The 15,947-nt window shown below is 41.0% G+C and overlaps 1 protein-coding gene across 1 annotated transcript in view; it reads right to left on the bottom strand.

The window, feature by feature from the left end:
* Nucleotides 1–15,947, bottom strand: part of LOC119461368 (AT-rich interactive domain-containing protein 5B) — a 45,574-nt gene that overhangs the window by 17,810 nt on the left and 11,817 nt on the right. The window contains exons 2-4 of the mRNA XM_037722658.2: nt 15,103–15,445; nt 8,350–8,799; nt 2,083–2,135 (exon numbers count right to left, since the gene is read on the bottom strand). Coding sequence (XP_037578586.1) covers nt 2,083–2,135; nt 8,350–8,799; nt 15,103–15,445 — 846 coding nt within the window. The remainder of the gene's footprint in view (nt 1–2,082; nt 2,136–8,349; nt 8,800–15,102; nt 15,446–15,947) is intronic.

Genomic DNA, 15,947 nt, shown 5'->3' on the forward strand with positions numbered 1-15,947 from the left:
CAAATGCGTCCCACTAAGGTGTTCCTTCAATTCAGTGCCCTCCTCCTCGTGAGCGCGGAGCACCCACGAGGAGGAGGGCAAACAGCATTTAGTTTGAAATTTCAGCTCTTTCCGCAGTGCCCAAGGGTGAAACATTTAGCAGACATGATCATTAGCATTCGTTGTATGCAGTGCTCAAAATGGCCAGAGCTGGTGAGGGGCCCTTTAAGAGGCAGCACTTGATTACAATGTATTATAGTAATAAGCAGATGAAGATCACCAGATTAAAGCCACAGAAGCAATGTGGAAAGCTGTGCCTAGAGTCAAGTTTACAGGCTGCGAATGTGTGCAATGAATAAATATAAACACCAAAGCTACCAAATGCGAGTACAGGACAACACAACCATTACAGCTCCCTTTAGCCGCGTACCTCCCAATGCAACGGGAAAAGGTCCAGAAGACATCCAAATAGAGACTGACAAGACCGTGAATTCCCACTTAAAATAATTTTTTTTTTTTTTTTTGTGGAGCAAAAACACGTATGCTTGAGCACACGTTTCTTCGATGCAACATGCACAAACAAAACATTTGTTGCAACAAAAACAGTGTATCTAGCAGCTACATGTGGCGAAAGTTTTATGATAATGTTCTTTCCTAGCCTGCATCTAATGGTGATGGTCATAATACAGATTGTTCACGTGCAATCACAAGCCAGCATTTTCCAGCCAGGAAATCCAGCCCTCCGATTTATTTATTTATTTATTTATTTATTTATTTATTTATTTATTTACATATATATATAGTGTGCCCCCACGTTCGTGATCGGAAAAAACAAGACGAGCAGAATTTACCTTCACAGAAAGGAATTTTTTTTTTAATGAGCTTTCATAATGAGAGCGGCATGTTGTTGCCATTTGCACTTCATTGACACAAATACCAAGCACATAGGGGCGGTATTCTCGAGCAATCACTTTTAGAAGTACTCTTATGTATCAATTTTGCGAGATCTTACGTGGCTCGGCATAAGACTTGTCCAAATATGCAGCCGACAGCATTCCTGGCACTGTGCACAAATAATGAGCTTGGCACAGCACCAGAAACACTGGTGGCCGCATAAGCCGATGCATTCGGTGCCAAGTCATGCGAAATCTCGCAAAAGTGATAGACCAAGAAAAATTCTCGATCGCAGTCGAGCACAAAATGAACGCACAACAACATGCTCTGTTGCCATCTTGTGATGCCCATGATGTTAAGCTGTTGTAAAGGCTGCGAATGCAGTTTTGGTTTCATATCCGATTGTAATGCGCAGGAAATGTTCGGAAGCATTTTCTCTGAAAAAAGTGAGTTATATTTGGGTACATACAGCACCGCACCATCGCACTTCCTGTGAAGTGAGTGAAATGACAGAACAGCAGGAGCATGTTATGCATCTGAATGCACAAGTGGTAGGACAATGCAGCAGGCCACTTTGTGCATACTTTGTGGGAAACTACAGACTGATGTTGCAAGCATTGGAACATTATGCACAACAGGATGGTATAGTTTGCACCACTTTGCACATGCTTTGCAGAGGACTAGAATTTCATGTTATATGCATGGAAATATTATGTCTAAATGTGAAAAGTATGCAGAGACATTCTCTGTGTTACAAATAATAAAACTAAAACGCTTCTCAGAAGGAATATCTGTGAATGAGCAGTCTGTACAGTAATACAGTATCAACACAATGCAAATAAAAAGCAGGCTGAAGTGCTTGTGTAGACATATTTATCTCAAGCAATGTGGGTTCCACCAGCACTGCCAAAGTTCATCAACAGCTATTAACACATAAATAGGCACATTGTCAATATCTACATAGTCTCTAGCTACTCAAAAAAGCCTTTACATGACATCATTATATTAAGCAACAGCAACTGTATCAGATACAAGACAGGCATGCAAGATGCAATCGTCAGCTGCAGAAGACAAAACCATAAAAGCTTTCTTGAGAATTAATGTCATACTTTTAACAAAGATTTCAGGCTAACAAGTCACAAAGGAGCCTTATTTTTGCCAGGAGCAGTGAAGCCACTGAAACCTTCAGCTTCAATAAAAGTAACATACCTTTTCATAACCACCAAGTCGCTGAGAAAACTGGTAGAAATGGTAGAGGTCAACTGTGCAAAAAAAAAGGAAGGTGTAAACCCTTAGCAAAGCATAAATAAGCAATCCACACTCATAATAAAGATATGCATTCTAAATCAGAAGTGCCATGAAACCCGCCACAGTGACTCAGTGGCTATGCTACTCTGCTGCTGAGCATGACATCACGGGTTCGATTCCTCGCCATGGTGGGCGCATTTCAATATTGCCAAAATGAAAATATGCCTGTGTACTTAGATTTCAGTGCACCTTAAAGAACCTCAGATGGTCACAGCCAATTCAGAGCCTCCGCTATGGTGTCCCTCATAGTCCACTGTGCAGCTGAAACCCCACAATTTTTTTAGACATTCTATAAACAGAACAATTATTTTAGAAAAGAAATGCAGTTCAAGCATATAAAAGAAAAAAGAAACCTCATCATAGAGAAGTGTTAATTGACATTTTTTGCTAAGCTTTTCAGGCTTCGCAATAAATAATAAATTTTGAACGAACAAAAGAATAATTTACAGTATGCCAAGGTGTCATTAAAATGTTTTTTCTGTTGTTGTGCATGGTAACTTTCTGCATATGCTTCCACTGTGCGGCTTCTTTCAGATTATTAGTTAGGACCACATACAAGTTCCAAACTTAGTGGCAAACTTCCATAGCGATGGTAAAAACAACAATGCACAATTTACGTGGATTTATTGCCATTATGTACTCCTTAGGTCATCTGCAGGAATGTTACATTCAATTTACAAGGCCATTGCGAGAAAGCACTGAAATCTCAGCTTCATGATAGCCATGTGCAACTGCTTCAAAGAGAGACACAAGTACCAACTGGAAGGCATGTTTTTCAGTAAAAGAGGAACAAGCTACAAAATCAACCTGAACAGTGCGTAGGAACCTTTTATTTTTATTATTATTATTATTTTAGCAACACACCTGCAGTGAGAGTGGGCTGTAATTTTGCTGCCAATAAAGGCCAGTGATAGTCGCTCAAACATACCAGCAGAACCCACAACATCAACAGCACTTAGAAAAGCAGACGTACAAATGGTGTTAACGTTTCAGAATTTAACGACTACAGGTTAAGCTGGCACACTAGAGTAAGCTCCTGCAAGTTATTACACCTAGTGTCTGCAAACTGCTTGTATGCTTGCAGACATTACAGATAGGAAAGAGTATTGTCTGTGCATTTATGAGGGGCTTTGCAACCATAAACAGTGCTGCATCTTGCACATATACACCTACAGTGAGAAGAAGAAAAAAAAAAGGCTTATAGCCTGAACACGCTTCTCGATAGAATATTAGCATTCTATGATACGCCATTCTCGGATGCTTGGTTTACTCTTGACAATATAAAACCGCATTTGGAAGATTAAATTTGTGCAACATGTACAGTACTTTCTAAATAAAAAACTAAATTACAAGTTCTTGCAACAGTGAGCCCATATTTTGCAAGCTTATATCCAGAATCTGTAGTAGAGCATGTATAGTTAGCTGCACTTCCCATGAAATGGTAGGACATCTAATTCTACAACCATAAAATTATACCCTAGTAACAGACATGTTTTCCAGTGATACAAGATAACACAAACATCCGGTCTATAAAAATTTAACTTACAAACTACATGAATATCTGAGTGGCCCATCCTTTCCAAAGTTTTTAAAGGTGTGATATACAACAAGATTGAAGAATGAAAAAAAAAAACGGTAAAATTGTTTTCAAAAATGAAATCCTAAAAAGTCAGTGAACTTTTCACACTTATCAATATGGGAAATAGATTATAGGCAATGGGACTGTTTACTTGCTTAAAGGGACACTAAAGAGAAAGAATGAAACAGTTTAAACTGATGAAGTATTCTTTCATAACACTAGTTTACTTCTATTCGCAGTAATAGGCTAAATATGAAAGGCAAATTAAAGATCAAACTTGTTTTTTTCGACAAGGGGACTTTATTGAAATGTTGGCTTCAGCAACATTCCTTGTTCCGACTACTGCTCATCACTTGAAGCCTCAATATTCCTGTGAACTTCTGTAGTGTACGTTTTAAGAAAGCGTTTTACAAGCCACATTCCTTTTCTGTTCGTCATAAAATATTGTTCAAGTACACTATAATTTCAATTCATGATGTTTTTCAGGGACTCAGAGTATTTTTATTTACCATCTTGGCTGGGAAAACATTATCTAAATGTAGAATCGGCCATTTTGAATGCACGACAAATGCTGTTTTCCTGGAGTGGGGTAGTGCAGTACTTAGGTCAGCATCTGTGCTCGGTTAACAGTCTGTTCAAGAGAGACTCTCCATGTTTAAATCATTCTCTTAGGAATGTAGCCGGCCAATGGTAGGAATGGTTGAGTAGTCGAAACTTTTTTTCGATAGAGAGCACATCCTATTACATACAGCTTATTTAGGTAGCTACATAACAGGCCCCTCCACCCAGCCCTCCCCTTGGTTTCCCTTGATTCTACTTTGATTGTGATGTAGTTTTACATGTGATACAATTTCAGTGTGGGCAGCCATTCAAAAAAATAAATCTATAAAAAATTACGCACATCCAACGTACACACTGGAATCTACCTATGTGAAGCGGTTGCATACAATTCTGTTTAACGTCGATGCAGCAATGTCAGAAGAATTAAGAAAATGTGTGATGTTTGTTGAGGGAAGAAAGGTGATGAAAGTCGTATGCACAAAGAAGCACGACACATATATAAATACATTTAAGGATTCTGAACCCCTTACGTTATAGTGGCACATAGCCATTCTGGAGGATTGGCCAAGATTGGGCACATACCCAGTGACATATACACAATGGATTAAGAACGGGGTAGCATAATATAAGAAATTTAGGTAAATTAAAAAGTCATTGAATATCATGTGCTATCCCATCAAGACATTTCTTTAGAGATACCTATCAGCCTACATTATATGTATACGTTTTGTGTCATGAGTTGTTTTATTACGCAGAACAGATTACGCTCACTGGAATGACTTTCTCGGTCAAAATTCTCGTACATATATAAGCCAAGATAAGCTGGAGCATCAGGTGGCACATACCCAGTTGTCGAAGAGTAGAGTAGCGTATACATAGAAAAATCAAAGATACTGCTGAATATCATGCATTCTTCCATTAAGAGATCTGTGTGCGTTAGAGATCCCTATAAGCCAACATCACATGTACAAAATTTATGGCAAAATTTAGTTTTATTATGCAGAACATGAGTGACCCCACTGGCACTATTTGTTGGTCAGCATACAGTGCTATTGACCCTTTTCGCGGCACTCCCGTGTGCGCTGCCATGTTTGATCACGTGGTGATGCGTCCATTGCTTGCCTCAGCTGCCTCCGTTGCCTCCGTGTCTACAATGCAAGCGCGTGACGCCGGTGCGGCGCAGCAAACCTGTTTCGACGCATATCGTAGACGGTGACTGTGTGCAGGACACGAAGCTTTGGCCACAGCTTTAGAGGACATGTAAGTGCTTCCAGATATCATTACGCCTTGTCGAAACTGGCGCGAGCAGCGTATACGCTGCTTGTATTAATAGCGGGGCTAGAAATGTTTTCCAAGCTGTCCACACTTTCCGCTTATGAGTTATATTGGGATCAGTGTGCTCTTCGTTCTTTATTTGGCAAATACTTTAAAGCAGCGGCTTGTCATGTTTCTGACTCAGTAAAGTTCCTTGGTGCGGCCACTATCTGATTGTTTATTTTCAGCCTAATTTCGCTCGCGGGTGTGCTCTGCTGCAATAGATTTGTTCTTGCTGCGCACAAAGCTCGGAATGTGAATGTTCTGTACTTTGCGGTAGCATGTACCAAGGACGTTTATTATCGCTAGTCCCTCGCTTACCCTGTGGACCATCACAAAACGTTCTGCTTCCAACATTCGTGTCTTGTGGGTGCAGTCGCCGTCACTCACGCTTCGGCACATTGATTCATGTGTGCGCCCATTCACTTATTATTGATACATTGGTGATAGGGTGGGTGTAAGTTTGCGTGCGAGTAGGGGTGGATGAGTGTAGATAACGTGCGAGAAACTTACTATGTCAGTAAGTAGCATTATACTTCCTTTTGTAACGAGCGGTACTCACTCGTAAGTTACGACGTTCCGGAGTTGAAGTCCTTTCCTTGGAGGTTAGCTGTGCAGTGCTGGCGTATAAATGATCTTTTTTTTTATCTTCCAGGAAAGCCGTACATCGCAAAGGGCCGGCAACACAGGCAATCCTTATGTAGCAGTGGCGACTCAGGTTGATTCCATTCTTAATTACGCAAATCACTATTTTTGCAGCGAACTACTGCACACGTCTCCCGTTTATCGTTACACATTTTGCAGCATGAATCGGGCAAATTGCATTAGTGAACACCCATTTGCATTTCCGACAGCTGATCGCACAGTAGCAAGGCAGAAGCAGTAATTGTTTCGTATTCGTCCGTATTCGCTGAGGCAACGTATGGCGCGCCGCCGAAAGCGCCATCTCATTCCTCTAGAGCAAACTGCTCCGCGAAAAGGGTCACTATAAACTGGTTTATTTGACGATACAGCAATGAAGGACGTGGAACCCAGGATAGTAGGCAAAGAAACCTTCTCTTTAATATTGTGTAAACTAGACCTCGTACACATACACAAATACCCAAAAAGTGTGCAGTTGGACAGCCACCGCTGTAGCTCTATGGAAGACTATCATGCACATAATGCACAAGCTGTGGGTTCGACTCCCACCTGCGGCAAGTTTTCTTTTCGTCCACTTTTGTCCTTCCCTCTTCTTTATTTTACATTTACATTAAAAAGAACAGTGAATTTCCCCCTATGGTTTCCCTGACTTATTCCCCTTATTCGTCTTGTTCATAACATGGTAGTGGCACACAATAAATTAACAGCCTGAAGCCACATGGAGGCGCGCACAACAATGATCATAACACTGTCTCTGCACATAATTTTGTTATTACCGAGGCACAAAATATGCTAGAAATAATCAAGACGGATACACCTTTCGTGCAGCACGAGTCTTTTCCTGAAATGCACATCTTAAAATGCACACAGAACTGAAAACGTTACAAGAATGTAACGCGCCCTGGCAGAAAATGTTCCCACTGGTTGTGCTGTAAAATGTGAACAATATACATAACTAGAAGAAAAAGAATACTCGGCACACAATTTAAGGTATGAGGCCAAGTGCTGGGAAAAAAGTTTAAAAAAGGATAAACAATACAAATTATTGGTCTACATCATAAAGCACACTTTTTAGGCCCATGTGAGCCTTTTAAAGTACGCATTATTTTTTAATTATTTTTATTATTTGAAAAACTTAATTAAATGTGGGTCTCACGCCAAGTCATAACTCTAATTAACACAATAAAAAAACAAAATTTTTGGCGGCGGTATAGGGGAGACTTTGGTCTGCGCAATGAACCAAAATTACTGAGATCAGATGAATTCTCGCAGCATAGTGATGAAATAACCAAAAACATGTGTGCTTCCATTGGGTGTACCTTCGTGTAAAAGGCACTCATATCAAAACTTGTGGCACGATTTTACTTGTTGAGGTTCATTGCGCACCCAATAATGTGAGAAAAAATTGTGCCAAGTTTCACAAAAAAATCTTTATTAGGGAAAAAGTTATGAATGTTCGCGTTTGAAGAAATCGCAAAAAGATGGGTTCTGAGAAAATCAACAAAAAGATTTCAAAGCATAGCGCTTACATAAGATGAGCAGGAAAGCTAAATCCCCTATATTTGTAGCCAGTTCCGCATTGGGTCTTTCTCTTGTTTGATTTTGCTCGTGTGGCACCTCGACTTTCTCTTTTTTTTCTAGCTTGCTTTGCAGTATTACATGTATTTGCAGCATGTCACCAGGTCCGTCGCCTTGTACTGATTACCGGTAAACTTTCATTTTGGGCGTCTTTGCACTCTAAACTTCCCCATTCTGTGGCTGCCAGTAAGAAAAAGTAAGCGACAGAAAGTGAACACATCCACCAAACAATCCTCTGCTCCTTTAGCGTGCGTGCAGCCTCGAGAACGTAAACAACACATGCAAAACATTGCACGTCCACCTGGTGAGGTGTTTATTATTTTAATTGATAAATAAAGTGTTGAAAATGCTATTATGGCATTATTACACGTTAGTACGTGATATGATTCTTAAATAACCAGCAAAGAACTGTAATCCAGGGCTTTTTTTCACAATGCATTTTATACCGAGAGAAAGTAAAGAAGGCGCGAAAAGGACTACCAAAGAGGGCTTACTCTGTTTGAACCCAAGATGAGGCACACGTTGAATGGGGGTGTTGCGTTCCTTCATGAACTGAAAGAGGCGCCGTAGAAACTCGTCGGCACCATTTCGTGTTTTGTCCAGAAGTATTTTGTCATGTGGCTTCCTCTCTTGTGACACTGTGTCAGGCAACAAGTCTTGTGACGTCCTACCCTGAGGCATTCTGTCATGAGGCACTTTGTCCTGCGCAGTTTTTTCTTTAGGAGGCTTGTCTTCTGGGATGCTGTCCAGTGACATCTTTTCTGACTTCACTTTCTCTAACTTGACATCTGCAGTTTTCTCTTGGGCTGTTTTGCCATGATGCACTGAAGGTTTTGATGGTGTACTGGGAGCAGCTGTCACCTCCGAGCTTCCTTCTTCAGAGGATTCGGATCCAGAGTTAGCCTTGCGGATGCGCTTTCGTTGACGGCCCCTCTCCACTGGAGCTGCAAGGCAATGTCACAGGTTTTATCCACCTCGTATAAGAATGTTGAACAGGTTCTACACTTTTGTGGAAGTGGCTGCACCAAGACGCCTCTCTTGCCATACTAGACTTTCCAACTACAGAAGACACATAAAAACAAAATGCGGAGTATTGTAAACTGGGAAATATGCACCAGCTTCACATAATGTTACAATGAGGAGACGGCACATTGTTACTCTCTCCTTTTCTTTTTCTTCATTTTTTAAGGTGGGGGATGTGACAACTGTTGTGCACTGGCAGCACAATAATTACCACAAAATGGGCCATAGTTAGTTTTCCACTAGACAAAGTATGGCAAGCAATTTTGTTTTTATTTTAGATAACCAAAACATCAAAATACAGCCAAACATTGATACAATAAATTCTTGAATATAACAAAGTAGATAATATGTTTTCTAGCCAATACCAGACTGTAACAAATATATATATATATATGCTCATAATGAATATTCAGCATAACGAAGGTATTGTCATGTTGGATATGACTACGTTATAACAATGTTCGACTGTATGCAGGACAATCAATTCTGCTGCCATTTTCCAGGCTGCTCACAGCACTAGTGAGGTGATGGGAGGTGAAATGATGTGCACTCACTGCTCATATTTCCAGTTACTGAAAGCAAGAATCAGCTTAAATTTTTAGAGGCTATGAGTAACACACTTTTAGCCATATGTTTCTCACTAGTTCACAGAAATTATTTCTTTGTCCAGAGTGTGACAATTAAGAGGAAACTACATAAAATTGATTTCCAAATTTAGAGCAACCAATTGCATTTAAATAGAAAAGTTCCCAGCAGCAAGTATTTAAACACGGCATGCCCATTTCAATCATTATCGTCTTGAGTGGTATCATTCCGTCTGAAACAACCAACAGTATGCAAGCATAATTGAAAGTATATTGTTATGAAGTCAAGAACTCACTTCAATGACAGCGCAATAGTAACTAGCTTTCTCCTTGCTGTACGACTCTCTTTCCCGGCAATCATACCCACAGCTTGTGCCCACATTTGTGTGCTAACAGTCCTGCTTGAATAGACTGTCATACATCCTCACTGAAACGAGCATACACGTTTAAAAAATGGGGGGGAAGGGGGGGGGGGGGGAGAGGACTGAAACACAAGATGGTGAAACTGCAAGAAGGTAGAAAAGAATGCAGCACCTCTGCACAGCTTGTTTCGTATATATGATGGTGCATTACTCTGCGCATCAGGGAGTATGGTGGATAATGAACCACCTGAATATTTAAAAAATATTGTATGCCTAATAACTTGTAAGAAATGTTCAACATTTCTGTATTTAAAGTTTAAATCAATATTATGGGAATGTCCAATGGAATTTGCATTTTGAAAAAGTCTCCGTATTCTGAGGCAGTCATCAACATGGTGAAGCACTCTCAGCCAGCAGCCTCAACAGGGCAAAGGTCGTCTTCTGGGCCGGGCAAAGGAAGCACCAAATAGCAAGCAACGTGAAATACACCAAACCTTGCCCCTCCCCCTTTTGTCCTACGCAGCCAGCATGTACTGGTGCACGGGGAAATTTCTGCTCACCACAGCAGTCACTAAGGCTGTCTGTATCCACAACCATTAAGCCAGAGGCCACTCTTTACCTAGTGTGTTCTTCTCAAGGAATACCTCAGCAATGTTTTCCTAAGCTAGCTGGCCAGCTTGAACATTATCTGCAAATAAAAGAAGCGCTCTCCTTGTGTGAATTTGTTTAATCTTTATCCTCAAGCATGAGCTCAACCGTGGCTCTTGAGCAAATGTCTACCAGCAGGTGCAGAGTTCAATTCAATTCCACAGTACTTTGATACTACTTGCGCGTGCACTTGGCCATGAGAAACATACAATGAAATGTCTTCACAACCACAACGTCAAAATCCCCAAGTACATGCCTTATTCAAGGCAGCTGAATTAAACTGCCAAGCACACCTGAAGCAAACTTGTTACCATGCACGAAGCCTGGTAGCATGCACGTATGTGCTTGACACAAAGTTTTTACTGAATGGGCACACAAAATAATAATGGTTAGATATTTTGTACACTCAACAGCATCTAAAACCAGTTAGCAGCCTAAAAAGAATAAAATTAGCATGGAAAAATATACTCATTATTTCTGGATTCACAGAAGTCATCAAACTGCAGCTGCCCAACACATAATTGCATTTGTAAATTTAACGGTGTACTACAACATTTGATATGAGCTGTAACATGCAAGCCGTGGCCACAGCGCTCTCCAGGTTGAGCTAGTAGTGCTAACTGTGTGAAGTGCTCAAGAAAAATTTCCGTTCCAGTAATGCTCATCAACCACTGATGCTTTCTGTTGTCTTTCATCGGTTACAGTGCACCAAATCATGAAGCGATCAGTACACTTGCCCACACAGGAGTGACTTCCCATGCTTAATGCAGTGCACTTCTTTATGGTGTGCTGCTACTCCTTGGTGGGTTGGTACAGACACAGCGTCCGAGCAACAATGACGGAAAGTGTGGGGGTGACTTGCACTGATAAAACGGTAAACTCCCCATCTTTTTATCTAACACTTTGTACGTTAGAGCCACCAGCTTGACCTGGAGAGCAATCCAGCCAAGGCTCATGTGTTGCAACTCATACTGAACATGGTAGTACATTTCAGAACACTCCGGATTACTTCTTAGCTGCTCTCATAATCAACTATTTTTCATGACCACAAGAGAGAACACTTCTGGATCACTCACGGTCCATGTCATTAAACCAAAGCATGACATCTTTATCTCCAAAATATGAATAAAACGTAATAATAATGTAAGACCTATGTTTTATTCACGTCTAATTGTTTGAAATCTAGAAAAAAAAAACACCACAATGCCACCGCATTCTTTCTACCGTTTCTTTTTTTTTTTTTACCTACACGACACTGACTGTTCTTTTGTCTATTCATCACACACTTCCATTCCGTGATTATATGCACAGTAATGTTTAAGTACGGTGAACCAAGAGATCCATGGGAAAGCGAACTCGTGCTACAATCAGAAGACGTTATATTACTACGTATAAGAATCTGAAGAAAGATCTCACTTCAAGAAAAGTATCATAAGTACTCCGGCACTTGAAACAGGGCTCTATTATCCGGAGTAAAAAAAAGAAAAGCCTATTTTTTAGATCAGGTACTCCATAGCTGAAAATGATTCAAAGAACTAGAATCTCTTAAACAAGTACTTAGGTAGAGTCAAAACATGCTGCACCAGCCAAAATAATCTATGATATTTGCCACACTACCAATTACCAAATGAATTCAGTAACACTTTTTCATCAAATACAAGCGCAGAGTATGATGCTATGCATATGACTCACATGCGGTCATCCATTCTTTCTTTCTTTTTTTTGAAAACAATGTCTTCTTTGACAACTTCACACAGGTTTGGCGTACATGGGATCTGGGTGTCTATCTGGCCTCTTGGTCAAAAAACAGCCCTTTCGTGTCTCTAGAGCATCATCGCGAGTCGCAAAAGATATCAAAATGTAGGTCTTCACCAGACAAGCAAGAATTAGTCATAGAGCAGTAAAATTAATGGTACAGGCGTAATTAGCCCCAACATAGTCGAAAATTAACCAGATGGAACCATGAACTGTGGTATCTTCTGGATGGGCCCGCCGCCAGGCCTCTTGGTAAAAAAGAAAAGAAAGACATGACAACCAAAGTCAACATGAAAGAAGACAATGTTGATGTACATGCGCGTAATAAAATATTAAAAAAAGCTCGACATGAATGAAAGAAATAGAGGGTCCGGAAAAAAATTGAAGTCTCACAATGGAATGAAGAAAATAATAAAAATAGAGCCCAAAACATCATGCAATTATGCAACATTGCATCATATTTAATGCCCCTTCCACCCCACTTTCAGTAAGTATAAATACATTCACCATGTATGTCGACCTTGCCTTCTTTCGCATTGACTTTGGTTGACACGCCTTTCTTTTTTTTTTTTTTGGCCTACAAGTGCACGAGGAATACCCTACATAATAACAGGCCTAAGGAACACAGCATGCGGAACCTGTAACAATTCTTCCAACTTAGTCAAACCTGCTAAAGGCCACCGTCCTTAGCCACGTAACAATTTCTTCAACATGGTCTTTCCAAGCAGACTAAAGATAAAGAAAGTAATAACACTTTCAATTCATTGCACCACAACCTATAAAAAAAAAAAATTTACCTCGGTATAACATTAGTGGTACACCACCATTACAGCGGCCATGACACGGTTGTCCAAGTATTCTCAGTTTATGATTAGAATTGAGAGTTGAGGGGCCCATATGGTTTATACCGGGGTGATTATACTAAACTAAGTAATATTTAAAAACAACTGTTTTGAAATAAAAGGACGGTTTCTTCGGAGACATTGCACGAGCGGTGGCGATGGGTGATAAGAGGTAATTAGTCACTTATTAACAAAAATCCAACAATTAACTTTTATACTTCTAATTTCAGCAGGCGTATTGTAATCAGGAAATTGAAGTGAACTTTCCATGCAGACCATATAAAATTTTGGATATGGAAAAATGTGATTACATGAGGAGCGTTGGCACTATGAAATTCAGCTATCAGAGCACACGAAATCAAAGATAAAAGGCTGCAGCACAAGCGCAGCCACGCACCTCTAGACTACGTTCTGCTTATGTCACCCAGTGGCGGACAGCCAGCATATTGCGGCTCCATGCTTCTCGCCGTTGCAGCGCCCTGGCTGCCCATTACTGGGTGACGTAAGCAGAACACCATCTCGAGGGGCACGGCTACATGCACGCTGCAGCCTCCCAGTTTTAGTTTCGAGCAATCGGATAGTTGAATTTCGTCGTGCCAGTTCGCGAATACACCATTTTTTTAGACCTAGAAGTTAATAAAGCTTGTCTAGAGAGCTGACTTCAATTTCACGATTACCATGAGCCCACTGAAATTTAAAAATTTTATAAGTTAATTATTGGATTTTTTGCAAATTAGTGACTAATCACCTCACGTCACCCACCACCCCATGGTCGTGGTACCACCGCTCACGACATGTTGCCGAAGAAACCGTCCTTCTATTTGAAAACGGCTATACTTAAATATTACTTAAGTCTTCAAGCATGCTGCGGGCAGCGACGGGCGACGTCCCACCTTAGAGGTCATGCGAGGAGCCACACATTCCAAATCTTACGTTATTCCGGTGAGCAGTAACTGGCAGCAATTTTTTCATTTTCGGTATAAAAACGTCTACTTTTGTGAGCCTTTCATGATGTGTCCACTCGTATTTCAAGCATAAAATTTTGCACAGAGGTTACTCTAAGTTTACAATATCTGAAACTAGGCTTTTTACGGGGCCCAGAATTTTGTTGCAGTTTACCTTTAAGCTAAACATTTCGACAGAATTACCTGTCTGGTTAGGAAAATTGATTAAGACTTAGAGATTGACTCCAACCAAATAAGGAAATTTACTAGCCCGACGTTTCGGAACCAATTCGGCTCCTTCTTCAGGGGGTCTTCTTCGGAGGTGGCGGTGTGCCGCTTTTAAAAGGTCTGTCGTAACAAAGGAGAGAAAGGGGGGGAGAGCGTAAGGTGCGGAGACACTTGGCAGGGCACCTGTTCCTCTCCTTTGTTACGACAGACCTTTTAAAAGCGGCACACCGCCACCTCCGAAGAATACCCCCTGAAGAAGGAGCCAAATTGGTTCCGAAACGTCAGGCTAGTAAATTTCCTTATTTGGTTGGAGTCAATCTCTAAGTCTTAGTTAACCTTTAAGTACTACAGCTTGTTTAGCCATTCACTTTAGTGCTTACTCTGGTTCTAAAAAATTTATTCTAATTTTTATTTTTATGTGCTTTTATTTTGTTTATTTGTGTCGATACTGCTACACTGTTTGCATGCTGCCATTTTATGCATATACTCCATGGAATGTTTTGTTGAGCCTTTTGACAATACTGTTGGGTCCCAGACATCTTTATTCTATTGTACGTGGACAGTTGTGACACTAATAAACATCAAACAGCAGTTTTAACTTTCACAAACATTATTCTTTCTTTGCTTAGCTGATTGGTGCCTCCAGCTTTTAATGCACGTCTAGTCTGTCAATTTACATAAAGAAAGTTATGTTTTCCTGAATGAAAATAATCCACTACTTGGATGCTGCTGCATAGTAACCAAGTTGTCAATATTGATAAAACAGTGTATGGCTGTCATAGTTAGCATGACCTGACAAATTCGATTGCGTATGGACACTTAAACATTTAGGCTGCATTATCTTATAAATATTGCACCCACCCAAATGATCACAGATGAGGTCATTGTGTGCGAGTGCCTCGTGATCGAAGGTGTCACGGCAGAAGAGCAGGCGGCAGGCACCACCACCCCGTGGCAGCAACTGGTCAGCTCCAAGGAGCAGGGCAAGGCTGCCCTCAGGGGGCCAGTGGCCTTCAAGGCGCTTGAGCAGTGCTCGGTAACGGCAGTAGCGCGGATATGACAAAACCACCACGCCTGGGGATGATGTGCCCTCAGATGGTGGGCCTGCCAGCAGGCCGTGGCTCCACTCCACTTCATCCGTGATGCAGCCCACAAAGTCTTCCAGACGCAGCACTGCCTTTTCCGAGGCTGCCAGCACTTCATGCTGCACAGACAGAAAACATTTTCTACACCACTGGCAACCCATTAAAGTGGCTCAGCAGCCATACCATTCGGCTCCTGAGCACAATGTCAACATTTCCAGCTGCAGTAGCCACATTCGTATCAGGGCAGAATGCAAAAGCACTTGTGCATTAAAGTCCTAAGAAGTCAAAATTAATTTGATGCCCTCCATTACAGTACCCCACATAATCCAGCTGTTGCTTTGAGAAGCTAAATGTCAATCAACAATCTTACAACCAGCTGTGATTTCTAAATAAATGCTGGCTTTTACACTGATAACCACAACCGGAGGGCATCCTGGTAGGTCTCTGAACACAACATGACAATGCCAAAGGAGGGCTGCTGGCTTATGTGACTTGCAATATTGCTGTGCCTTCATCCCAGAGGATTTTTTTTAGAGACATTAAGGGGGGGGGGGGGGGGGGGGGGGGGCAAGAATAAATCAGCTTACATTGGTGAAATAGCCTTGCATGACTCTATTTACA

This window comes from Dermacentor silvarum, chromosome 1 (assembly GCF_013339745.2).
Source record: "Dermacentor silvarum isolate Dsil-2018 chromosome 1, BIME_Dsil_1.4, whole genome shotgun sequence".
NCBI classification, from domain to species: domain Eukaryota; kingdom Metazoa; phylum Arthropoda; class Arachnida; order Ixodida; family Ixodidae; genus Dermacentor; species Dermacentor silvarum.